The 27,948-nt window shown below is 43.8% G+C and overlaps 1 protein-coding gene and 1 non-coding gene across 3 annotated transcripts; both read left to right on the forward strand.

Moving 5' to 3' along the window:
• Nucleotides 1-1,345: 1,345 nt before the first annotated feature.
• Nucleotides 1,346-27,215, forward strand: LOC142564129 (gastric triacylglycerol lipase-like). 2 transcript variants are annotated; one of them, XM_075674986.1, is made up of 9 exons: nt 1,371-1,818; nt 9,625-9,826; nt 11,994-12,108; nt 13,522-13,672; nt 17,870-17,965; nt 23,338-23,490; nt 24,262-24,333; nt 26,011-26,079; nt 26,561-27,215. In XM_075674986.1, the coding sequence occupies exons 1-9, from the start codon at nt 1,684-1,686 to the stop codon at nt 26,810-26,812; spliced, it is 1,245 nt and encodes a 414-aa protein (XP_075531101.1). In that variant the 5' UTR covers nt 1,371-1,683; the 3' UTR covers nt 26,813-27,215. The 2 variants fall into 2 exon arrangements, with proteins under 2 accessions (XP_075531102.1, XP_075531101.1); XM_075674987.1 differs by lacking the exon at nt 17,870-17,965 and having other exon boundaries at nt 1,346-1,818.
• Nucleotides 20,518-20,590, forward strand: TRNAV-CAC (transfer RNA valine (anticodon CAC)). The gene has a single exon. It is a non-coding gene; the product is annotated as a tRNA-Val (tRNA).
• Nucleotides 27,216-27,948: the final 733 nt, after the last annotated feature.

Here is a 27,948-nt window from a genome sequence, read left to right on the forward strand (position 1 = left end):
TCGCTCGCCTCAGCTGTGTGCACTGTAATATATTTTTTTCCCTTGCATAGTTGTACAGACCGGAACGACCTTCCCTAAGATGCTGCTACTATCAGCCGTTCATCTGCATTCACGGGATAACTACCCGCGCTTTTTGTACCGTAATTAATATTCATACCTTAAAGAACTGTTGTAAAACCATCGCTTATTTACTGCTGCTCCCTACTGGGGTCGTTAACGAAACAGGGGACCGTAAGTGGAGTATTTACTGAGATCCTTAAGTGAAAGTGAAGCGCATTCTGGACTTGTAAAAAAAAAATGCGAAGCAAATTCTGAAGTTGTCCAAGAAGGCGAAAGAGCGCAAATCGTGGGCGTTTGCGCTGGAGTACTGATTACCGCCGTTTCTTCAAGTGTCAAGGAGGCACTGGACATAATTGAAAGTAGAGGGCGCTCATGATAACGAAGCCTTTTTATTACGTATACATTCAGAAATGAAACAGGTCTCGATGTCCAGAGTATCGAAGCAGGTCGCTGGTGTACGAAGGAAAGCGTTCAAAAGCATAAGGACTACTTAAGGGAGCACAAGAGTATATGGACGCGCCCTCATGATTAAGAGGCTTGGCAGATAGGAAATAGAAAATCAGGGAGCCTCGAGCAGATTTATGGAGTGTCCGAGCGAAACGTCCGGAATGAGGAATAAATCTCGGGCACATTGGAAGGCAGGTCCCGAATCCTGAAAGTGCTTTTACACTAGGATTTTATAGAGAACAAACGCCAGCGAATACTGATGTTGAACATACCGTTAGTGGAAGCGAGGACAATGGCAAAGCGCACGTACGGAAGAAAAGCTTTGTGGATGCAGCCCCAGAGGTCTAACCGCATTCACGAACTATAATGTAGAAGACAGTAGAGCCTCGGGTGGCATTTCAGACACAGAAATGCATACGTAAAGGAATATATATAAGAAAGGAAAAAAAAACATAGAAACATTTTCTAAACTTATGGCCGCTACGCAGTGAAGCGTGTTTCTAGTATCTGGGACAAAACAAGTCGTAACCAACATTTCAACTTTTATCTGAATGACTGCACGACGCATATATATAATTGATCAAGATTGGCGATCCTTCAAAGAGCTTCGGAACGCAGGAAAGTGCCATCAGATGTTCAGAGACTTGGGGGAAGTTTCTAACGAGGAAAAAGAGGGCGTTTATTCGTTCCGGCAACATCTCGGCAAAGTCGCGCGCTTTAATATACATAGAGTCGAGGTCATGAGGTCTGCAGCCCTCAGTTTTACATCTTCGCGTGCCGAAGACGTCCTAACAACGTTTACATTCTCCCCATGATTCTCCACAACTTCGATGACGTCATGGTTGGCTGCACCATTTTTCTTCTCTCTAGAAAAAAACCTTCTCCCTGGCCGGACGCTAATTGACCTTGGCTGTTTTACCGAAGCCGCTCGCGTGGTGGTTCGTGCGTCTCCGAGACACGATTACACACCTGTAGCTGCAGCCGTGAGGCGTGTCCTCCTCACTCGCTCACGCTGGCAGCTGTCGAGCCGAGAGGAAAGTGACGCTTTTTTTCTCCTCGATATCTGACCTGTTTGCGTTAGCTCTCCTTGTGTTTTTATCCTTTCCGGCCTGCCCGTAGCGTCGAGTCGATTCATGTCGTCGTAGTCAACAGTGCACGCGCAGAGCATCGACCACAATGGTGTCACCGACCACAGCTATATCTCGTCTCATCCCGAGTCTTCTGTTGGGAACCGTGAGAACGGCACTGGATCTCCCGTCCGAGCTTGCAAATTTCTACACCGGGGCGGATCCGGACCGATGCACCGGAATCGTGAGTACAGATGCGTTTCAGCGGGCACTGCGCTAGATAAGTGCTTATGATAATTTGTTTTGTATAGTAATGTACGCATTGGTTAAATATTTTCATTGCCCTGTACTGATTTGAAACCGAACTCGGTAAAATCCTACTGTCGTTATACTGTCCCGAGTGCGACAGCGCCTGCACGACCAAGCCCGCCGATCCCGCTTGGCCGAGCGCACACGCGACCCGCGCGCCGCGTGTTGGATGACACGTGATCTGCTGCGAGGGCCGGGGCTAGCACGCGACTGCGAGGCGACAAGGCTTGACGCGCTATAGCTATCTCGCTGTGCGTCGAACACGGCGCCCAGTTTTGGAGGTCACGCGATCTGCCGAGTTTTGGAGGCGGGGCACAGTTGAATTGGTGAAGTGAGCGGCGGCGCGGAACTTTCGACTTTGGACAAGCAGGCGCGCTCCACGCTACCGCCATTCCTCGTCCCCACAGCGTAATGACCGCGAGCGCTCACGGTCATCGAGTGAAATCTGGTAACGCGCACCTTTGAGCGCATGACATCAAGCGTGCTTAGTTAGAAAACGATTGCTTTCTGCAAACTACCAGCCTTAGTTCGTGCGTACTGTACCGGCCCGGCGCCGCCTGCGCCGTTACAGTGTAGTAGCCTGACATGCATTTCTATCGATGTCAGTGCTTCGCCCTTTTGATAGACCAGTGACCTTTCCTGCCACTCTTATAGGCCATCGACTATCCCTTCGGTCGTGTACAGGTACACTTATTTCTCTTGAACTGACATAAAGATCAGCGTGAAATCGTCTTTTCCCCCTTACACGTGCAACTGAAACCATCTTCAAGTATACGGGACATACCTAAACATGCTTACTGCTAGACATACCTAAACATGCCAAGTATGCGGGACTTCGAATATTTAATCATGGTTCCAGTTACATTTGTTTGGAACAGTCTTTCAGGTAATAGGTACAGTCATGTGGAACTTTGTTCCGGTAACAGCGCATGACTATTTCACTGAAACATAGCTCCAAACATTTGCTGCTTTGTGAATTTAAAAAGTACGAAGTTCAGGTGAATGGAACGCCGTTCCATTAAAGTAAATGGAAATTTGCTGATATTTTCCCCTTGTAGCTAGAACTTAAGTGCATCGAGACAAGAGAGCAGGTCCCCGGCCCTTAACGCGGCAGCTTCGCAGCGTTTTGTGAGCGCACACGAACCGACCTGCATGTTTCGCGCTTCCGCTCCTCGGCCACGTGATTGGAAACGTCGATGCTTTTCTCGTCGTGAGGAAACGGCATGTTTCGACATCTACACCGGTAGCTACACGTGCCGATACGGGTGGCCACTTACGTAAATTTGTCCTCGAACGTTTCGCTGAAATGTCTTCGTGTCGCAGCACCGACTCCGCCACCCAAATCACGCCGTGTTGCGATCTGTTTGCCCCGGATGGGGCCTTCGTCGGCAAGCGACTCCGAGAGAGGAAAGTGTGTCAGCCGCTGACCCTGAAGCCCTCGCGCGCGCATCGAACTGGGTGGGTGCGTTTACGGAAACGCTATTTTAAATGTTTCATACGCGTGAATGCGCTGGATGAGGAGCGCACGCGAAAGTGCTCACTTTTCTTTTATATGTGCGAGTGTGCGGTTCGCACGTGTGCAAAAGGATAGAAAGTTGGGCGAGTTGGTGCGGTAACATGATCTTGGATTGAAGCGCGAAGTGACACGGACAAAGACTAGAAGCAGCGCGTCAGCACGTCATAGCGCTCGTCCTGTCTGCTTCTAGTCTGTGTCCGTGTCACTTCGCGCTACAATCCAAGATTATGTACAGTTGCGAAAATGTAAGATACAATAGTAAAACATGATTTTATTACACGCTTTCTTAGCAAGCGACCCTCTTATCGATCGATTTAAAAATACGTTCCGTGTCAAGAGAGAGAGAGAGAGAGAATGAAGAGGAAAGGCAGGGAGGTTAACCAGATATGAGTCTCCGGTTTGCTACCCTACACTGGGGATGGGGGATAGGGGTTAGAAAGATGACAGAGAGGAAAACGCAAAAGAAAAGGAACGCGCACACATGGAGACACACGCACAAAAGGCGTTCCAGTTAAAGTCGTTCACACAGGCCGGTAGATCGCAAGAAGCGCAAAAGCGCTTGCACGGCCTTCTTCTTTGATGGTAGGTCCTTTCGATGTTGCAGAATTCTTTTTTCGGATAGCGGTTGGTCGTCCAGTTGGTCAAGTTCGTGGCTAAGGCATGCCCTCTGTGGACTGTACTGCGGGCAGGCGCACAAAATATGGCCAATTGATTCTTCATGGCCGCAGTGGTCACAGGCTGGGGTGTCGGTCATCCCTATGCGGAAGGCATAGGCTTTAGTAAAGGCAACGCCCAACCAAAGTCGATATAGAAGTCTGGCGTCTCTACGGCGAAGCTGTGATGGCGCTCGAAGACTTAATGTTGGATCAAGTGAGTACAGTCGCGGATTTCTTAAATGTGGCTCATTCCATTGCGACGCGGTGCACTGCCGAGCAAGTAGGCGGAGCTTCTGTGCCGCGTCAGTTCTAGAAAGAGGAATTGGGACGTGGCGCTCCTCAGTATGGGCTGAGCGGGCAGCGTGATCCGCCCGTTCATTGCCGATAATGCCGCAGTGACTTGGAAGCCACTGAAAGGTTATTTCGTGGCCTGCATCACTTATATGGTGTAATGTCTCTGTAATATGGAATATTAGTTGTTCGTGCGGTCCGCGTCGTAAAGGTGACAGTAGAGACTGCAGTGCCGCCTTCGAATCGCAGAATATTGTCCATTTGTGTGGCGGTTCATCACCAATGTGATGAAGAGCAGTAAAGAGCGCTGCGAGCTCTGCTACCGTCGATGTTGTCGCGTGGGTCGTCTTAAATTTGATTGTTGTAGCTTTCGCTGGTATGACGATTGCCGCCGCGGAGCTGCTTGGAAGGACAGATCCATCAGTGTAAATATGCGTAGAGTCACGGTAGTTCTCGTACAAATATAGTAGCGTGAGCTGTCTAAGGGCTGGTGATGACAGATCAGCTTTTTTTCGGTATGCCAGGTATTGCGAGGTTGATTTTTGGCTGAGCGAGGCACCATGGAGGGATCGAAGGTCTCGCAGCCGGAGTGAAACAAGCTGGCAATGATTCATCATATGCAGTTATCGTTTGGCTGAAAGATGTGTGTGGCCTGTTCGCTGGTAGAGAGGCTAAATGGTGACGAGGAGTCCTGGCTAGATGCCTGATATGGGTCCTGAGTACTTCAATTTCAATGTGGGTCTTGACAAGGTGGTCTCTAGCGATTGCTATGGTAGCCACTGTTGAAGCACTCTGAGGCAGGCCTAGACAGATCCGGAGCACTTGACCCTGAAGACTTTGTATTGTGCGTAGATTCGTTTTGCCTGTGTTGTTTATTGCTGGCAAGCTGTATCGCAGAAATCCCAGAAAAAGCACCCTGTACAGTTGTAACATGGCACTAGGCGACATTCCCCAGGTCTTGCCAGCGAAAAACTTGAACAGGTGGCAGATGCCTGTCAACCGTTTTTTCACGTAAGATATGTGTGGGTTCCATGACAAGTCCCTGTCGATTATGACACCTAGAAACTTGTACGATCGGACCCGTCGTATTATTTGGCCATTTATCGTTACACTGTAGTTTGCCATGGGTTTGCGCGTAAATGGCACTAGTGCGCATTTCTCGGAGGAAATTTCCAGGCCTCGATTACGGAGGTAGATAGCAGTTTGTGTCGCGGCTTTCTGAATTCTCGCTCGCAGCTGTAGGCGTGTTACTGCAGATGTCCATATGCAGATGTCATCTGCGTACATTGATAGCCTGACTGTGGTTGGCACGTGCTCAAGTAGAGCAATTAGTGTTAGATTAAATAACACGGGGCTAAGAACACCACCCTGGGGGACGCCGCGGTAGCTATAATGTAGGGAAGTATGGCCTTCCTCGGTGCTTACAAAGAAGGATCGCATGGATAGATAGCTCCGTATCCATTGAAACATCAAAAATACTGTGGTACTCTATATGCGGACGCTATTAAGAACACGTTATCAGCCACTCTACGAAGTAGATCACACGTTTTTTTGGATCCTCTTATTTTCATAAATATCCAACTTTAATTATGCATCTGCAAGTCTCAGTAAGAGAAATAATTCTATTGTGGAAATTGCGTTCTAGGAAACGTCCGATTCAGCAGTATTCGAATTCCGGTCTCTTTAATCCGTGGTGACGGAGCGGCTATGACGTTGCGCTGCTAAGCCCAACGGCGCGAGATCAAATCCCGGCACCGGCGGCCACACTTCGATGAAAAGAAAATGCAAAAAAAATAAAAAAAGTAATAATAAATAAAACGCTTGTGTACCGTGCATTGCGTGCGCATTAAAAAAAAAACCAGGTGGTCAAAATAAATCCGGAGTCCTGCATATATATATATATATATATATATATATATATATATATATATATATATATATATATATATATATATATATGTATACGCTCTTGGGTCATCCGACTGCGAGTGAGTTTAACAGTTTGCATAAAAGCGTGTTTAACGTCGTTTAAATAGTACGTCAGCTAGGCGTACCTGCTATTTTTCAGGCGGGAGAAGTATTATAAGTACAGGCATGGAAGTCAGTGCATATAAAAAGGTCACATGTTATAGTATAGACATGTTATATCACGTGCTGTGATGAATGACAAACGATCTGATTTTGAGATAGACAAAAAATTTAAAATTTTAGTTACGTAGGAAAGGTTCGTCAAAGGCATAAAAAAACGTAGACGAGCGGGTCGGTCGCACGCAACAATACATGCGCAAGGGAAACGCGCGCAGTACGCATAGAAAGTTTAGAAATGTTTGCTTTATCACAGAAATTTTGCTCCTGATAGTTAGTTATGTAGGATTTTCTGGCGCAACAGCAAGTGAGGCTATGATGCGGCAAATTGTGTTCTTGATGGCGTGCACTTGTTGCGATGAGGATATTTAGGGTATCATGAGTTTTATCACTAAGTGATTCCGCAGAAAATATGTCTTCGAATATCTTTCCTTTTCTTACTTTGTTCGAGTAAACAAAAGAACTCTTGACATCTTTAACTCACTAGGGTTTCTTTTTTATGTTCGGTATAGCCGGTCCTTTGGTGGCCTCCCTTCCCAGGATTCATACATTTCATAATCGCGAACAACGGAAGGACAGCTGCGGCAGGGTGGACAACAGAGACGGAAGGACAGCTGCGGCAGGGCGGATGGCTCCAACAGCGGTTTTCTGTGCAAAGAGGAGGACGAGGTGGCATGCCGTGACGAACACAGTTGGCCGAGAACGTCCAAGGTCGTTGCGGCTTGGAAGCGCAGTGTTTTCCGGGGCAGAGCGCGGAAGAAACGCGCGCGAGAGCCAAATATAAAGACAGATCGCGTGGCCGGTTCGATCTTGGAGCCGAGGGGGAAAATACGTCGCTGTAAATGCGTCAAGTGGGCCGCGCTGCTTTTCGCGTGATAAGGCGTGCTTTGCGTGTTCTGAAGCCGTGCCGCCTCCTTACATTCGAGTACCGAGAAAACGTGCCTTTGGGAAGTGTGGGAGAGGAGTGGTTTTGAGGGGGCCATCTTATTGAGTCACTTTTCTCTAGGTACTGTAACATTCCGCCTGGGCGAATTTCCTGTTGAGTTACTTCACCAGTTACTTAACCGACAGACGTATGGAGAAAAGAGAGAAAGGAAGACTAATAAACCTGGAGAAGCTTGCCGGTCGGCAAGCCTGAAGCGGGGAAAACGGCGAGGAATGAATGGCAGGCACAGGGAATACCGCAGACACGCGATTAACATATGCAAAAGACACCACGACACACAGCATAAAAGGTCAAATCAGCGCGAGACCAGCGATTCGCAGAAAGGGTAAACGCAAACGCGTCAACTACGGACGCGCTAAACTAATATGTTACCTGCTTTAACGCCCCGCGTATCGCGACGACAGATTGTTTCTTCATGGGCATTCATGGGCATGAATTGTCCCACTACGCTAACGTTACGTGCCATCTTGGGTCCTACGCCCTGCCCTTCCAAACAGCCGTGGCCGTTCGAATTCTTGTTCAGCTATGGGGATGAGCTGCATCGCTGCAATGAGCTGAATCCCGGCAACGGCGGCCGCATTTCGATGGGGGTGAAATGCGAAAACACCCCTGTACCTAGATTGAGGTGCACGTTAAAGAACCCCAGGTGGTCGAAACTTCCGGAGTCCTCCACTACGGCGTGCCTCATAATGAGAAAGTGGTTTTGGCACGTAAAAACACAATTTAATTTTTAGTTCTTGTTCAGGTGCCTCTTAGAAATTGACCTTCTCGGAAAGCTTTGAAGAAGGTTCTCTTCATGATGTAGAAAAGCCTGAAGTCGTCCATCGTCTCGACTGTAATTATTATTATCATATTTATTCCCCCATTTTCTATTTATAGTAGTTTTTTCACGCTCCACTATGAAATGGTTTAACCCCCTTCCACCATACTACATATTACATTACATATTACATTGATATAACTTTTTCTACGATAAAGTAAACCTTCACGGGGTCTCTAAAGCTGACGCGGTTATATAGTACGCAACATCGAATAGTTTTGATGAGTGCATTAAAGACATATAAACGAAAAAATACGCTGCCGGTGTTTACGTGATGACATTTGGCATCATGTGTATACGTTCCTAACATTTCGACGTAATATAATTGGGCCTATCACGTGTTATATTTTATGTTCTGCGCTTGCGCGAAATACACATTAGATGGGCTTACTGCGGACTTTATTGCTGGCTCTACTGCTGGAGATGACTTGCAGCAAGTTATTGAGAACCTTAATCGACAACGTATATAATTATGGTTGAAGATTAATATGCACAAGACCAGGGTAACATGCAATAGCAAGGCAAGAGGACGAATAATCATGACTGGTCGTCAGCCTACAGAATCTATGCAAGAGTACGCTTATCAAGGCAAGTATTTACAGGGAACCCTGATCATAAGCAGGAAATTTACGGGAGAGTAAAATTGGTTTGGAGGCTGGAGCACACATGGCAGGCATTACGAAATCATGAGCGGCAGCCTACCGAAATCCTTGAAAAGAAGAGTGCAAAAGCGATGCGCTCTGCCGATGCTAACACTTATGTGACAGAAATTTTGAGATCAACAAAGAAACTTACGAAGTTAGCGACCGTGCAACGAACGATGCAATGGAGTATGTTAACCGTAACGTTAAGAGATAGGGCGACTGCGGTGTTGATTAGAGAGTAAACACGGGTAGCAGATACTCTGTAGTTAAGATAACTAGGATGAAGTTGAGCTGGGCAGGCCATGTCATGCCTAGGGCAGATAACCGGCTGTCTATTACAGCTACAGACTGGGTACCTAGGGAAGCGAAGCATTGTCGGAGATGGCACAAGGTGGCATGATGAAATTAGGTCTTGTGTATAGTGTCGCTCCCACACGCACTCAGTGCTTACTCTTTTCCTTTTTTCCTCTTTCTATTCCCCTTTCCCCCAGTGTAGGGTAGCAAACCGGATGCTCTTCTGGTTGACCTCCCTGCTTTTTTTATCCTTGTTTTCTCTCTCTCTTGGCCGGCACGAGATCATGTGAGCTGCGAAGGGGTAATCGGAGATCGCTGGCAGAGGTCTTCGTACGGCTGTGGACATTGATCGGCTGATGATGACGACGGTGACAATAATGATGATGATGATCTTTATGATGTCTGTGTATCGTAAAAGCGAAGTGGCAAACAGGACGGACAGCGGAGGGTGACTTGAATGTCTTATCTACATATTCATTTCCATCGCAGGAGCAACTGATTCGAAGCAAGGGCTATCCTTTCGAACGCCACAATGCGATCACGAGCGACGGGTACATTATCGAGATGCACCGGATACCGCACGGCAAAGAACCATGCAAAGACCCGTGTCACAGGCAACCTATCCTCCTCATGAGTGGCCTACTCGGCGACTCGTCGAACTTCGTGCTGGACTTTCCGAAACAGTCCCTTGGTAAGATTCATGGTGGCAGTGTAGCCAGTTTGAATCGGCGGGTTCTTGTGCTACCTAGGTGAGTGCCAACAACGAAACCAGCTGCACAGGATCCTTCGTAGACCTCAGAACACTTCGGATAGACACCCTTTCTCTGCGGAGAAAACGCTTGGACCCTGCTTGTGCGCCAACAAGCTGAAGTTGTCTTTGGAAACACTACGGGTTTTTTTCGTGCACAGTGTGTTCATCAATTTTTCTTTGGCGAACAGTAATTTTTGTGTCCTCTTGTTATTTCTCAATGTGTTTATGACTTGCTCATACATTCGTTGCTATAAGGATTTTGTAACGTTTCTGTTTCTCTGTTTATTTCTTCATACGTAGGCTTGTTTCGGTGGTGCTTCGATATTTTGTGAACTTGTTTCTTTTTTACTGCGTTTTCCTCGGGTTTTTCGTTGTGTGAAATTTTCGTACTGTGAGCATACGACTCAGCCGTACGGCTAAGTATGACAGTGCGTCCTAGCTTCGCCCTCAGTGGTGGCCTCTGCAAGACAAACAGAAGTTCGAGAAGGTATTGGGTAGCCTCTCTTCACAGCTTACCAGCTCAGAAAATCACACAAACTCTTCTGCATGTACATAAAGACTGACCTGAGGGCCTGACCGCAGAAACGTTGGGCCTCGTCCAGTACATGCTCATAAATCGTACTCCTGTTAGCTCTCTTTTTCACTCCACTCTCCCCACGTGTACGTTAGCACATCGAACAAAAACTAGCTGACTTCCCTGCCTTTTCTTCCTATCTATCTCTCGGGATTGTTAGCGAAATGTGCAAAAAGTAAAGTCAAAGCTGCTTTCTAGCAACACACAAAATCTGGGGGCTGGAGGTACATATCCCAAGAATCGTGAGGTGATTTTGACAAGATTATTTTTACAGGTATATTTGGGCGTAGGGAGGTGAGGCTGTGTGTCAGCTGACCTGCGGGGCTGGTTTTAATGTTAGGCACGGGGTCATCGCCTCTACTCCTACCTTCGCCGACAGCGTTTCAATGGGGGTGGAAAAAAGCGCCTGCATGCTGATAATTCTTCGTTAAATGAACTAAGGTAAATAAATAGTGATTTGAAGGCGCATCTATGATATGTCACATGGTCTTCTCGTCGAAACTTGGAGCACAAAATGCAATCAATCAATCAAGTTATGCTGATCAATGACTCATTCAATCTATAAATAAGAATAAATCAACTGCATGATAGAAGTTGTATCATAAGGGATAAATTGCCTCGGACAGGCTAGTCTGACAAAATAGGTCCACCTGTCAAAATGTCGGCCAGCCTGTCTCTCACGCTTTGTCCCTGTTTATAAACTTCTATCCCAGAGTGTGCTTCCATTTGGCAGCCTCTTTGTTGACTTTTGGCATTCAACCAACTAAATATTGATATCAATCAGCAGGTCAATTAATTAATGAGTGACCTTTACATCAACCCGCCACGCTAGCTTAGCAGCTGTGGTTTTGCCCTGCTAAGCACGAGGTCGCGGGATCAAATCCTGGCCGCGGTGGTCGCATTTAGCTGAGAGCGAAATGAAAAAAAGAAAAAAGCCGTGCCTCCTGCATTGGGGGCACGTTAAAGATCTTCTGACTGATGTTCAAAATTATTCAGAAGTCCCCCACTGCGGCGGGCGTCATAATCAAATGGTAGTTTTGCCGCGTAAAACCCCAGAAATCAGTTCAATTCTTTTAGATAACTTACGCGACTGTGTTACTTCAATAAATGAATAATAATTCTACGGCATCTGTGAAGAGTTGCTTTCGGATACAGTCGCTATAGAATACAGGCTTTAGTTAAAGGTTTGCGTACGTGTCACGAAGCAGTGGTCTGTAGCTTGCCGAGCAAGTGCGTTCTCGAAACCTTGATAATTGTAGCCCAGAGAATTCTATGTGTTGCCTATACAATTCGATTAACAAGAAAGCCATACAATTACAGACGCTTTGAAGGAGCCTCAAATAATATCAGACAGTATTTTGATACTTTTCCCAACAAAGGTTTATTAATTCAGCCATCCTATAGAAAATTTGCTCTGGCTGTGCTAAATGAAGTTCAGCTTAGGTAGAAACACAGTTTTCGCCATATTTCTAAGAAAAAAAATAGAATTCATGTCTTGCTTACATCTGTACTTAATGCATCTTATATTGGCAGGATACGTCTTGGCAGACAGCAAATACGACGTGTGGATGGGAAACGTACGTGGTAATACGTACGGAAAACGACACAAGAAGTACAACAAACGTTCACGAAGATTCTGGAATTTTTCGTGAGTCATTTTGATTTTATGTTCATCTTTAAGTAATATTTCGTTTATTTAAGCTTCTTGTCCTTAGTAGTGCTCAATATTCCAGACAATAAAGGTTTCACAAATTAGGTGCCATGAATTTCAATAAACGCCATTCACTGACGTCATTCAAAACGAATGTTGTGAAGTTCAGGACACTAATTACTTTGAGCCTGCAAATGCAATGTTATTTATGTGCGCCGCTTGGTTCAGGATGACTTATTATATCCTTATAATTTTAATGTAATGTTTTGTTGTGCATTTAGTTTTTCTTAGGTTTTTTTCGTTCACTGCTAACTACAACAAAACGAGAAGTTTGCCTGATAAACAGTCTGCTAGATCAATATTGCAGTTAAAAATAGAGCAATGAACGACATAATAATACACAAGACATAAACAGGAATAAAAAGGAAACATTTCACAATTGCTTAAAGATGAAACCCTCACTATAGCGCGCGAGAAATAAGGCAAAGTTACAAATATATACAAAATATACACAATGGAGAGCTACAACATGATCATGTGACATTCTATATAGCCCTCTAATTATGTCGAACTTGGTGAGTTCACAGCAAAGTAACATAAAAAGTCGCCGATGCGAAAAACTGGCCACAATTTTAAATTGTGATAAAAAGAAGCTTGATCAGATTACGCATCCACAAGAGAAACTAAGCATTAGGTTAAAGAAGCGTCAAAATACATCAACGCCTAAATGTCGCGTTTTCCCTTAAATACTGCTGAAAAAAAGAATTCATTCCAATGAACTTTTCTTTGAAATTGCCATCCTAAAATTTCTTTAGTACACATGCGTATACTTTTTAGTATGCTTGAAGTATTTAAAAGAAGAGGAAGGTATCAAATGCAAAAAGATGCTGCTTCATTATTCAAAAGAAAATATTTTCAATGGAATCGTCCCAAAATCTTGGTTTGAATTTGACTTTTCCGGTAATTTTCTTCCTTTGGGCTACTTTATTGGGTTAAAACCACATGAATATTTTTCAAGACCTCTGCAACTTTCTGCGCGAGACAAAAAGGATTGCTTGCTAAAGTTGTTCTTTTTACTTCTTACGCTCACATAATTTTACGGGAATACTTAGATGTATAAGCCTTCATATCTGTAGTATAGACATTTGAGTTTACGGTTACAAGATAATTATTTCATTTAATATTACTTTCCCAAAAAATTGATACAAACAGTTTTTTCACTTCCCAATTCAGGGCTGATTCCTTAGAGCGGGTTGCGTCATTTCACTAAGGAACAAGAACAAGACGTTGCGCCATTGACTGAAGTGTACAGTGGCAATTGTAATCCAAAGAAAGTGTCGCTTTAGATTCTGTAAAATGAATTGCCGGAAAAGTGTTTGCTGATAAACATTATACATATCACTACCGCAGGTTCCACGAGCATGCAAAGTACGATCTGCCGGCCCAGATCGACTACGTCCTGAAGAATACCGGCAGGAAAGATCTCCTGTACTTGGGAATCTCACAGGGCACGCTCTTGTTTTTCACCATGATGTCCGAGAGGCCTAAGTACAACGACAAAGTGAGAATATAAAATTTCACCGAGCCTGTTGAAGCTTTTGCGCCCTGTGGACTAATGATGAGAAGTTATAAAAACTCATAAAGCGTTTCAGATGTAGCGGCAGTAAACACTGCCGAGGCTGAAGCGACTTTCAACACTTGCTGCGTTGGCGTCAAAGGAATATCTTGGGTGACGTGGCAGGCAGACATAATAAGCATGTGCTACTTAACCATTTTTAGCGCTTTGCGATTTTATTCCATAGCAAATGTAAGCTCCTAAAGGCGAACAAGCTCGTCTCCAAGTCTAGAAGTCTACTCTCTAACGGGACGCACGTGAGCCACGTGCCTGATTCTTTCCTCGTAACCTGTCCCGGCACGAGAAAGCTTGTTTTCAGAGGCTTTGAGATGGGGTAACCTTCGCACCTGCTCTCACCTGGGTCTGGAGATCTGCGACTGACAGCAACCGGTAACGTGTCCTAAGCACCTGGCTCCTGCGTCTACAGTGGACACTCATAATTTTTTGTGGCTTTACCCTGCTACTAAGGACATAATGCATAAATTGATCAGGGATACAATACTCAAGCTTAATGTTTTAGAGGACTATCCACAAGATAACAGACAAAAAAGGCACAAACTCATTCGCACGGTACCTGCGTCGCACAGGGCTGCATGCGTTCGCACGATGTAAATTTTCGTTCATGATTTAGAGCGAAGCTCGTAAAGGGTATTTTGGAATGATTTTCGTGTGCCGGCGTGTTTGATGCCGGCACACGAAGATGCCGCACATATCACAAGCCAGTCGATTGTGAGATTCAAGAATTGAGGAATAAATATATATCACTGTACAACTCCCGTACATTCCATAGCATTGTCAGCTTAGTACGCGATCGTACGCATCAGAAAATAATAAAAGCTGCAGTCTAGCTACTTCTTTCAGCCAATTGAGTCACTCAAGAGAGATCTATTACAAGAAAACGTTCGCAAGAAAGCCATGGCCTGTCGCAAACGATCATGGGAATATTCTCGCGTAGAATTTGGTCCTTTATGCCACTGTGCAGGGCTCGATCAAGTAAGTACTCTTTATCAGCAGGAATTGCTTTTCCAGACTGCTCTTTGACTTCCACTAAAACAGAACTAACGCGCAATACTTTACAATGCAATGACATTATGGGCGAATTTTACCCACTTTGGAGGTGCCTGGCAGAAAGTATGGGCCGATCCCGAAGATAGAACAGTCTAACAAATATAATATTGGTTGATTCCTAAGACAGAGCAGTCTAACGCAATGTATCAAAGCGCTAGCTGTCACGAGAGAAGAATGCTAGAAACTAGTTCGTGACGCGTTCGCCAGAGGTCTCTTAGAGCGACCTTTGCACGAAAGAAGCGTGCGTGCGATAGTAGTTCAATGGTTAGAGCATGGGAGTGATCTGCTGGAAGACAGAGGTTGTGTTCCACTACCAGTCACGCGTTTAAGCGTGTTACCATATGCGGACTTGACCCACTTTGGAGATATCTAGCAGAACTCGAGGTGTGTTGAGCGTATACGGATTTACGTCATAGTGTGCACGATTTAGAGGTAGGAATCAGAATCAGAATCGGTTTTTATTGAGATCATTAGAATGATTACAAGTTGTTAATATTCAGGAGGAGGTCCCGGAGTCAAAGACTGCAATGGGACCTCCTTTACAAAGTAAACGTAATAAAACAAAAGTACAGCAGTTTTCAACAAATTGTTAAAAAAATACAGGTTTTAGTATGAATACCATGATTGAAGAATTACATATGCATAAATGTCATGAAAAAAAGCTCTGTAACACAATCTCGTTGACAACTGATGAAGTAACTGCGTAGATGACGTGACGAACACAGTAGAATTTGTTAACTCGAATGTATATGTGATTCAAAAACAGAAACATAACGGTATGGCAATGAAAATGAAATGAAGGGACCCTGAAAGAATGGTTATGAGTATGGACTAGGCATCACTATTCGACATAATGTAATCTTTTAGTTGTTTCTTGAATTCGTGAATTTTAAGTGTTTTTATGTAAAGTGGTAGTGTGTTCCAAAATGCGATAGATGAAAAATGGACGCTCTGTTTGCCATAATTAGTATGGATTTTAGGTAAAATGAAGTTCCTATTTATTGCAAACCTGGTAATATTAGTATTTAATAGACAAGACTGTGGTAACAAGCTATCACATCGTGTGTAATTGATTTGGCGGAACAAAAAGGTACCTAGATTATATTTAACGAGTTGTGTGACATACAAGTTGAGATATAGGACCATCACTTTAATGAACTAGAGTATGTGCGAGACTGCCCATGACTCGCGCTCAGCTGTCGAGACGTCACAATAGTTAGAGTCAGCTAGGCTATGTCCTGGCCTAGATTTTTTTGTGTGTGAACGAACTAAAAACGTGAACCATTTGCTGTAGTGTGATTGACAATCTTCCAATTTCAATGAAGCATTCAAATGCCCATGTGAATGAAGGGCAGCGTTTTCAGACTACACTACGCTCGGTTCAGTTGACCCCATATTTCCCACTGTTTTTTCCGAAAGGGCCACTTCACTTGCAGCAAGGGCGCGTAGCGCGTGCATAAGAAAAGTACGGAGCACACCCATTTTGCTGCACTGTATGATTAATTCTCATAAGTAAATGAAAGCTCGTTAACACTCCCAGTGGGCATGTTCCCAAAAGATGGACGCTGTATGCCTATACCTATTGTCAGGTTGCTGGAGAAGTGAGCCTGGGACATAATATTTATGAAACATCGAGACATGCAAACGCGTTATTTGGAAATTTTGACGGGTGTAAAATACAGTACATGGAATATGTATTCTAGTCACGCTAGAACACGCGAATTAGATCATGGTAATAAATATTTAGCACGAGAGAAATATGAGGACACTGACAACATCAAGAACATGGCTAACTTACAAAAATCGTTTTTACGGGCCGAAGTGATGTCTAGTGTCGTTACAACAAAAACGCAAGAGATACAAGGACATGCAAGAAAAAAAGGCAGGCTGTAGGTTCACAAGTAATAAATGAAGCAGAACAATAAGTGAGAAACATATGGCTGACAGCCAAATTGAGGGTACAAATTGCCTGCCATAGATAGCGTCTATCGGCGCACAGTCATAATTGAAGCATTGCACGGGTTGTAAAGTGAGCGCTGTGGAACTTAAGATGTCCCAGGTAACTTTGGTTACCAAGGCCGCAATTTGATGGGGGCGAAATGCGAAAGCACCTACGTACTTAGATTTAGGTGCACGTTAACGAACTCTGGGTGGTCCAAATTTCTGGAGTCCCACACTACGGCGTGCCTCATAATCAAATCATGCTTTTGGCACGTAAAACCCCATAATTTCAACTATGACTGCCGTAAAGTTTGTCGCCAGCCTGAGGAATTTCTCTCTGATTGTCGCCGTCTCTCAGTACATTTGGCTTCTCGCGATTTTTACGAAACTGTAGCAATTACAGCAATACCCCACAATGCCACGGTATAATGAATCTGAGCTTCTCAAACGCTGGTGAGTTTTGGCAATTAAGAGCCGGCGGCGTCATAACACCGTAGTCGAAGCAAACTGCGTTAAGTCTGTCATCTTATTCCAGTGGAAACGCAGGCTGATAGATAGGTGACCCATTCACCAGTGGAAAAAAATACGTGTTGGTGTTTAGAAGTAGGTGCGTCAGACTTAGCAGTAATTAATGCCGTAAAAGCATGAAATATTTACGCCACAGTCCGCCACAGTTTAGCCTTGGCGAAGTGATATTTCGTCTAGTTAAGGAAAATTTGACAGCGGGCTAGCCATAGGTAACATAAATGTCTGCCTAAAAATGAAGAAAGCCTTCACTCAAGCATACGCAGACATAGGAGACCAAGCGGAATAAGTTGGTTGACTAGTCTAGCTGATAAACTAGACATATATTTAAGGAAAATTCGAGAGCGGGCTAGTTGGTTAAGTCCAGGTAACTTTGTGTGCTTGGTTCCCGTGTCTGCGTATGGGGGCTTTAGTGCATTTTTTTGTCATTTCTCGCGCCCAAACTCAGTATATCTCTCATCTAACAGCTTTCGACTCAATACTGACATGGTCAGAGGAATAGGCCACTTCCCTTACCATATGGTAAATCCTCTACGTAACTGTGTGTTTTATTAATTGTATTATTTAATAATTATTTCATCTGTTTACTTCTTTGTGGACCCGCCGCAGGTGAAGGTGTTCGCGGGCCTGGCTCCATTCAACAAGCTGTCCCACATGGACTCCGACGCCCTTGCCATAGTGATGCCTTTCGCCGATCATGCATTGGTGAGCTTCAGCTGCCACGGACTGCCTCACACGTCTGTCAAACAAATTCAAGCAAATACATCTACTTTAATTCCTTGCAAGCGAGACATAGGCTCTTCTCTGCTCTCATTGCATCTCTTTAATGTATCGGTAACTTGCACGTCATGTCCCGGACGCAGCTTGTCACCATGCCGGTCCTCCAATATTGCGACTAGGATGACGTCTGTCATCGGACGGTCGGACAGGATGCTGTCAAGCAGTTTACTCGCGGTAGTATTTACTACCACTATTATCCTGCTTCAGGCGTGGCCGAAATGCTAAACTGGCACATGTGCCAGAACCATGAGAACCAACGCGTGAGACATCAACAGATGCAGCTTCAATCAATCAATCAATCAATCAATCAATCAATCAATCAATCAATCAATCAATCAATCAATCAATCAATCAATCAATCAATCAATCAATCAATCAATCAATCAATCAATCAATCAATCAATCAATCAATCAATCAATCAATCAATCAATCCTTATTTCGCATTCGTTCATATACAAAAAATGAACGCTGGGATAAGAACTAAAAGCTGCTTTTTTGCAGCTTGACAAGGTTCTTGCCCATATTCATGACAACGGGGATGCAATAAAATAAAGTTTGCACACTTAAGTGTGTGCAATGTACAATAAGTGTTTCAAAACAGTGTGTTTATTCAGTAAAAATGACATATATGAATATACAGTATATAACTGATATAGATAATTATTTTCAGCTACTGAAAAAGTTATCACATTACATTCTATTAACATACGAAAACATAGACAGCAAATAAGGGTGTGTATAAATGTCTTGCAGGTTAAATGTTATCAAAACGTATAGGCACTTAATTAAAGGAGTTAAGTTGGTAAGCTTCTGTAGCTTTTCACAGTTCTGGTCCTCCGACATGGTGGCTAGGATAACGTCAATGTTCTTTGGTGCAATGTGGGCTTAAATATATGTTTAGCTGGTGCTCTTGCAGGCTATCCGCCGTAACATTGAGTCCTATTTCAACTTGCCCACCCTTCCCCCATACGAAGCAGATTGTTGAAACTTATTTTTTCGTGGACCTAGAAGACGATAAATCATCGGCTCCGCTCCTCACGAGCTGCCACAGGTTAGAGCGCATGTGACCTTTCGCTCTTCCATTAAAAGCAATTTGCCGTTCGGACGTGCCGATCAGACAGCCTAGGCTGTTTTTTTCTTGAACAGGACAGCGTGGTAGCTGGTAGACCCTAAGCTCAACAACAAAGAATAACTTTTAAATCAACCTAGGCTGATGGGTTTATAGGGATAGCGAGTTATGAGCTGGCCCAAAGGGTCAGCTCATAACTCGCTATCCCTATAAACTATAAACTATAAAGGGAACCTTAAAGGGTACGGACTATTCAACAGAAGTATATTATTGTCTCATTATTTGTAGACGTCACACAACTGGATACTTTTCACGTTACACTTTCCGACAGCTTCGGTGGGCTGCTGGATCAAACGCCTTACATTGTGAATGGCGATAATGATGATATTGGTGTTATGTAGCGGAATGCCACCATACGGGAATGAAACCAGAGAAAGACAGGAGGAAGAAACAGACAAAAATACAGGAAGGGTGCTTATTCTTTTCTTGTCTGTCTCTTCTTTACGAATATTTTTTTTTTGGTTTTCTCCCTGTTCGCTACCATTCCACTACGCAATACAATGTGCAAACTCGTCCGGCAAGCCACTTTCAGACGTTGGTAATGGCGATTAGTGGACAGATATAGGCGGAAAATCAGTGACAGGCTAGAACGACGCTGACAACTAGGTATCTTCGAGAATGCTCATATTCCCTGTGATGGTATGTTAGTGATTCCATTATTTCGTTTATCTCTGATAACAAATTTAGACACACTCAGCAAGGAAAAGGACATCACGCACACATAGAAGACAGAAAAGTAATGCTGCAGTGAAGTGAAAAACAGATACAGAAACCTGCGTTCTTGCTTTCTAATATCAAAAACATTTTATCTGTACCAGTGCTGTGTTTTTGCTCAAATTTCACAGCAAGATCACATTTTATAGTCTAGATTGTTCAATATAATAGTTGGAACTGTTACTCGCCTTGTTTTTCAATAAAAGAGTTTTAGTTTGCCTTCGCCTAAGCCTCTTGAGTGTCCATATCGCAGCTCCCAGCCATTAATAGAAACCACATTTGTTTTCCCGTACTACAGACGCCGGAATTGACACAACTGCCATGGTTGAAACATCGCTTACTGTGTAAGATGCAGACGAAGGAAAATGCAATTTGTTTATTGACAGACCAAACAAGTAACGTTTCAAAATGTTATATTAAACAGCCCGAGCCATAAAACGCGATCTTTTTGAGAAACTTGGGCAAGAACGAAGCGGCGCTGTGTTCAAAATTTTTTCTTTCGCGCCAATAATCTTAAAGGAGAAAACAAAAATTCGAAGTTCTCTTTTGTGAGGACCTACAACATACTGTCGTCTTAATTTTTGTTTGCAACTATTTTCTAAAAGCATTTCTAAAAAAGCTGTTTTCGTGCTCGTTTCCGTGGTGTAGTGGTTATCACGTGCGCCTCACACGCGCAAGGTCCCCGGTTCGATCCCGGGCGGAAACATTTCTTTTTTTTTCATCCTCCCAGAGTTTTTTTTTTTTAGACTAATTCGATACCCAGTGGTCTTTGTCTGGAAAACTGCAAAAAAGAAAAAAATAGACAACTGCAAGCGCGCGCATGAAGGAAACGAGCGATTTAAGAAGTTTACAATTGGATATCAAAATAAAATTGCGCAACCGCAGGAATGGTTAACATGTTCGAGATACGCGGAGTGGAATGGGATGTACGAAGCTAAATAATCAAGGCAATTGAAACGTGTGCCCATGGTTACGTGAGTTACTCTGCAGAGTTATGGCAGATCCGGCTTGGAGGTTGGTACACATACTGACTGCAGTCGCCTCTGGTAGATAAAACGACATCAGAAAATTTTTCTGATGCAACACTTAGATTTTACATCGCGCGAATTACAGCACTCGTCGCTCCTTGCTGCTGGGCAAGTCGTAAATAGCTTAGTCGTTCATGACGTTTGCTCACTAACCTCCTGACAAAACTTCACGCTGAAGTTCGGTAGGAGCCTAGCAAAGGCTGGCAGTTCGAGAAATATTTCAAGCTGCGGAATTACACTTTCATCGGTAGACCTCCTCTTCTTTATCTTCGTGTGCGACGAGATGAGTTAATCTGGCCACATTCTTTTTTTATCTTTATATTCGTTCTCTCCTCTTTCTGTCTCTTCCTCTTAAAATCACAAAAAAAAAAATATTTCGCGCTTATGCTGCTCTATTCTTGCTAAAATCTTGCTTAAAGCAAGCACAAAATTTATCATATTATGCCTTGACCCGAGCCATAAAAAGCTGTATAAAAGCTAGTTATACTGAACGACCTGTTCAATACAACATTCGACACTTACCATGTTTGTCAGTAAAAAAGCGCGAATATGGCTTCGAGTAGACCTTTTATTGCATGCCCACGTCGCACCACAGCCCCTTTCTCTCTGGAAAATAATTTCGAAGGCAATACTTTGCCGTACTCTTGACGCCGGAAGTGACGTTGCCGCCCTGTTTTAAACACCACTCATTGCGAGGAGCGCACACGAAGGATCATTTTCTATCTTTTTCTTGACAAAATAGACAAACAATAGTGCCGGATGCCATAATGAACAATCCGGGCCGTAAAATTTGAGAAGGAACGCAGCAAGGGTACACGCGAAATCTTTCTGTAAATTATTTTCAAGGATGAAAGGAGACTTCTGTGGTTCGTAATGATCCACCGTAAGCTTCGCAACCTTAAGTGAAAGCGCAGCGAAATGAGTACATTGCATTAGTTAAGCAATGTTGCGAAAGTTACATGGCTGGTATTTTTCTAATCTCCTAATTAACAACCTTGAAATAGCTCCTACGCAGAGGACGCGTGCACCTGGAGGCTGGCGGATATAAAGCTAATTCCAGCTAGTAACCTCTGTGATATTCAAGCGCGCAGAGGGCGCCGCCTTATCTCGAAGGCCATGCCAAGGAGTGACTCTAATCTTCAACGACCTCGGTTCTGCGTCATTTCCGGTGAATGGTAATGGTGGTGCTTTGTTTTTAGTTGCGGTATAAAAAAATGTGAATTTTTGCGAGGCTTTTTTGCCCCGCATCCATTTGAAACGCAATATTTTGCGCGAAGGCTGGTCTAAGCCTGCACACTCTGTAGATAAAAGTTTTCACGTACCTGGTCGGAAATTTCGGGGCAAATGGCTTTTAAAAGGCAACTCCGCCGTTTCTTTTTAACCATATTATAGGATAGTGTCATTTTGAAATGGCATTGACAATCCCGTCAAGAAGGGTGCTCCAGTTTGCTTAGAAACACACATATTTAAATAATTAATAAACGATGTACCAAAATCGAAACTGGTAGCTGCTTCGTTTGATGTCTATGATGAGTCAACCACGCCAGATCCTACACTATCGTAATGTAAACAGGCAGAACGCGTTTAGTGAGGTCAGTGGACACCGAAAAATAATCGAAGTTACTATTTATTACCCGTATAACACTGCTGCTTTACAACGGCGCTCGTGTCAATGTGCTTTCAAGTTATCAAGCTCTACCGAGTCGAAAGAGTTGCAACAGTGCTACACAGCAAACTTCATGGCTGTTGAAATGTTTAATACTGACACCCAGCCTTGTGGCACGCCGCCGCGAAACATACTTCTACCTCCGGAAAAATTATCGGTCCTGAAAATTATTCTAAATATCTAAAAGCACGTTTTCGCTGCACTAGACTTCCTGAATGTGACACTTAAGTATTGAAGTACGAATTATAGTCGGTTTTTGTGTGCGCGGTCTGGCAACATTGACGCTGCTGGGTGCAGTGTTTTCGACATGGCGTGAGACTGGCGGTGGGTCGTGCTTGAAGGAAAACTAATTATGCTTCCAAGTGCTTCCAACGCGTTCTTTACGATGTTCTGGTCTTCCTAATCTCGGCAATACCGCACCAATCGAACGTTCTTGAAATTTTGATAGAATTCCGCGCCGTTTCGTCGACCAGGTAGACTAATCGGCTCGACGCCTATTGAAGCTGCCCGTGTACCAGTACCTACTTCTCCGTTAAGTAGATGTACTATCGGCTCTAAGGAGTTCGATATGCAAAGGAAAGAAAAGGTGTTTAGTCAGCGGTTCAGCATGTCACCGGTGGTTCTTTCCGTCCACCAAAGACTCCGAGTAGTGGTGCTGCTCGTAATGGGCCAGCTTATCACTGTACGCCGGATGAAACTGACATATGGATTGCAAATCTACAGTGATGCCTATCTTCGATCTGTTCCTTCTACACGCAGCGCATGGCGTACACCCTGGGAAGATACGAGATCATGCCCCAGGGATTCCCCTTGATGCCGCTGGCACGAAGTTTCTGCGCCTTGCCAACAAGAGCCATTTGTTCCTTACTCGGGGACGAGTTCGGCAACCTCGGCAGCAAGTATATGAACATGGTACCGCCCAGAATCAAGATGAGACTTTATTTGTTCCTACTATTAGCAAGCAAACAGCTCTAATAGAACTAAGTGGTTCCATAGTAAAGTCGTAGCACCACTGCTTTACAACTACGTTGTAAATCTGTTAAGCAAACCCGAACGTATTGAAGTTATTGTGGTGCGACTGCGTCATGTGCAACTGATCCTATTACTTAAAACGGAAGCTTTACCTCGTCCCATCTTATCTGATAAGTAGAAACTATCGCAGTTATCGCAAAAATTAAAGCGGAATATTTTCCTAGCGTGGACAGTCAGCCCGGATGTAAAATTTTGAAATCATTTTTCTATTTTATTCGATTTCAAATGTTGGTAGCGTGCTAGTGTACGTTACGAACAGTGTTGTACCATTTTCAATGGCTGCAATCTAGTGCTAGGCTGGCATTTATTTCTTCTCAGAACTTTCATACCGTAAACTTTTGACTCTGCTGGTAGCTCAGTGGCACCGCGTAAAAGAGAGACGAATTTGGTATCGTAATTGTTTTCACTTGTAAGTTCTTCAAAAAAAGTTCTGCTGATAGTTGTGAGGAAATTTTTGAGTTACGCAATTGTTTTTTGAACAAAGTACTAAATCTTGCAAGAATTTTGCACCTGCACTATCGACACTACCGTTGGTGTACGCGCGGTAATTAAAGGTGTGCTGAACAATAGTGAGTGTTAGAGTGTCAGATATTTGATAAATGTGTGCGCAAGTTTCCTAACCTAAGCTTAGCGTATCCTATGCCATTGCAGTCTCGCGTCCCCGTGTACCTCTGCCACGTTCCTGCTGGGAGTTCCGTGAAGAATATTGTTCACTATTCGCAGGTAGGTTGTTACGCGTGAGAAACGTGGACTAAGATCTCCACAATTTGGAAAATATTGGCGAGTAATATTTCAGGGGACAGAACAGCAAACAAGGGACCAGGCTGCGCTCAAAAAAATAATATGAATTATTGTATGTGACTGTTAGACACAAATGCAGAGACAATTCCATAACAGAATTTCTAAGTTGGGGCACAACATATACAAGCAATTACCACAAATTATTGGTCACACGGAAAGGCGTGTTTTGTGCTATTGCTGGATATTCTTGTACACCGATGGACATGCCCACATAGCCTTTCTTTCATAAACACGAAGTACCTGCACGAAGTAACGTATATCTTTCGAACTTATTACAATACATCCACCGAAACCAATCTCATAACACCATTACAGACCACAACCTCATTCCCTACGCTCCTTTTGAACTAAGTAAGAAAATTCCAAGACCTCGTACTAATGATGGAAAACAAATTGAAGCTTAACTATAGGACGCCAACGCTGCTTAATAATTCTTATCTTGAGTATAACTTTGGTACATCTCACAAAGGCCTCTCAACATATGTTACAAGACTTAATTTCAGGGAACCTTCACTGGCCATGACAAAAGCTAGCAGAAGTATTTGGCTGTTATGGGAGAATTGTCAGCTGCTTTTTTGTTCTTATGTTTACCAACTATACATTTTTAGATGAATTCTTGCATTGTGCTATATTTTTCCATTTCATATTTTTTGCATTATTTGTGTTTCTTTGTGTTTATCACAAACTCTGTAGTGATTTCATTTCACGCTACAATGTACTTCTATATTTTCAATTTTTTGTATGACCCTACATGAGTTGTGCGCTGTAGGCTCTGTTATTTGTTTTATTACGGCAACCATGTAAACTCTTTTTAGAGGAGCCGAGATCTGCTCAGGCCTGTCCACATTTAGCCGGGACATTCTCTTTACTTTCTGAAGGAAAATATGTATTAATATAAACTCAGACCAATTCACTACATTTTAACAGTCGTCAATACGTAAATCTACATTGAGGTAAATGAAGGTACATGTAGTTTAAATAGCCGAGGCCGAATTTACAAATCTTTTCGTTCGGAAGTGCTGTTTGACTATAGATGTCCACTTTCGCTAATATGTCCGATAAACGAATGGCTTGACGGGAGCTCTTTCGAACATTTTTGTGAATACAGGCGCAGGAAATTTCTAGAAATGTGAGTAAAGGATAAATATACCGAAGGGAGAAAATGATGGAGCGAACAAAAAGGGCCAAGAGAGTCACACACCATCAGCATCCCACGTACGTCCGAGTGACACCAAAAAGTTGGCCAGGAGCAAAGGTGGCCTTCGTGATCCCTCAAGCGGCACACATCTCGAAGGCCTTGCTCATGCTCTTATGGATACCAAACCTGCCACCGCGTGCCGTATGAAGTTCGCATTCTTATTTTGTGGGTTTCTTTCTCGGTCTGATTTTGACATCTGGCAGCACAAGTATGAGCAATAAGTTGAAACAAACTCGTACTAAACTATATTTCCTCCACCATGACATTGAGTGAACTGAGCAGTTTATGAAGCAGTTTTTATCTTGTGCCGATTCTATAAAAGGTCATATATTTAAATGCAACTCAGCTTCAAACGTAGAGTTGATGTCTAAAACATATTTCCTTGTGGCAACTCAAAACAGCTTGTCCAGTCGAAGAAGGCAACGAAGTTTGACTACGGTCCAGTTGACAACAAGATTTATTACGGCCAGGTAAGTACCAAAAAAAAGGTAACTATTTTTTTGTGTTGCGATAGCAATTATGTGGGCACCATATGCAGTCACACTCGCGGCGTCGACGTAATGTTTCGGATGTGCGTGTGTGCAGTATATAAAAGGTGCTGCAGCATTTAATAGGGGTCAGATTATTAAAGCAAAAATTTAAAGAGTACGATACATGAAGTATGGGCAAACATTGTTCAGCCGGCAGAAGTCGTTTGGAACCTCGTGCATCTTTTATGTTATATTTAGCCGACTGGTTAGCCCCGAATAACTACCCAGTTTGATATTTGCTGTTCTAATGACGTAAGATTGAACGCCGAATTGTTCTCACTGGAAAAATCACACCGCAGTAGTTCGCAAACAACGTTATGTTGCCTAAACTTCTTCTTTTCCGCGTTTCAAAGTTTTAGTAATACGGCCACGTAGATGAGCGTGAACGATGAATTAGCACTCATTACCGACGCGTCCGCAGGAGGACCCTCCAGAATACAAGATAAGCAACGTGAAGACCGACGTGGGCATTTTCTGGAGTCGTGGCGATCGGATTGTGTCGCCGGCTAACGTGCGTGAGCTCATCAAGGATTTGGGACCACGCGTCAAAAAGAACCACTTCATCGACGACCCCTACTACACGCACGTGCACTTCGTCATGGCATTGAACAACCCAACGTTGTTGTATGGCGACCTGCTGGAGTTTCTGGATAAATACGCGACGTCTTCCTAGGACTGCGAGTCGTTTTTCGCTTGCAGTGGCGCACACGCTCTAAACCACACTGCAGCGCGCACGTGAAATCAACAGAAGTGTGCCGTCGATGTGTCGTTGAGTGTCCCAGCTCATGGTCTTGTCAAACATTGCTCCTAAAATCTTGACAGTGTCTACAAACTGTACCTGTGAACTGCCTATGTGTATCTACATATATCGGGTTGAGTGGGAAAATGTCTTGCAGTGAGTACAACAGCTTTTGTTTTTTTGTGTGTTTATGAGTAATGAGTTTGCTTCAGTCCAATCCTTGAGTTTATCAGGAGCATTGTTAATAACAGAAACCAGAGATTGTATGGAACTACCTGTGAAAAATGAACTTGCATCGTTAGCATAAATCACATATTTCGGCTTGCTATCAGTCAGAACAAGGTCATATATATATATATATATATATATATATATATATATATATATATATATATATATATATATTGAAATACCACGCTTGAGACGACGCTTTATTCCAAGAAGGAAAAATGGCGCCGACGCAAAAACGAACACGAGCCGATGATTGATGATGACTTTGTACAGATGAAGATGAAGTCCGCATAAATGCTTACACTAATTTCCCCCGTGAACGGAAGCGGCCAGCCTGGCCGCACATTAGACAGTGGAACGGAGATGAAAGGGTTTCAGGCGAGAAACGTGCACGATCTCTGTTCCGCGGCAGCGTCGGTCGGTTGGGGTCTCAACAGGTGTAACTCGATAGTTCACCGGCGAGGTCTGCTCGATGACTTTGTAGGGGCCAAGATATCGAGACTCAAGCTTCTCACATAAACCGGGTGTTCGCGCAGGGGTCCATAGGAGCACATCGTCACCAGGGCGGTAGGAAACGACGCGATGAGAGGCATCGTACCGATGTTTGCGATCGTCTTGGCTGGCTTCAGTGTTCATACGGGCGCGACGACGACATTGGGCAAGACGAGACACAAACTGGTCGCAAATGAATGGTGAAGCGTTGACGGGGCCAGAGAAGAAAGAAACGTCGAGTGATGAGGTTGGGTGGCGGCCGTATACTAAGAAAAACGGAGAGTATCCGGTGGTCCGTTGAACAGACGTGTTATACGCAAATGTTACAAATGGGAGAATCGCATCCC

This window comes from Dermacentor variabilis, chromosome 11 (assembly GCF_050947875.1).
Source record: "Dermacentor variabilis isolate Ectoservices chromosome 11, ASM5094787v1, whole genome shotgun sequence".
In the NCBI taxonomy this organism is placed as follows: Eukaryota; Metazoa; Arthropoda; class Arachnida; order Ixodida; family Ixodidae; genus Dermacentor; species Dermacentor variabilis.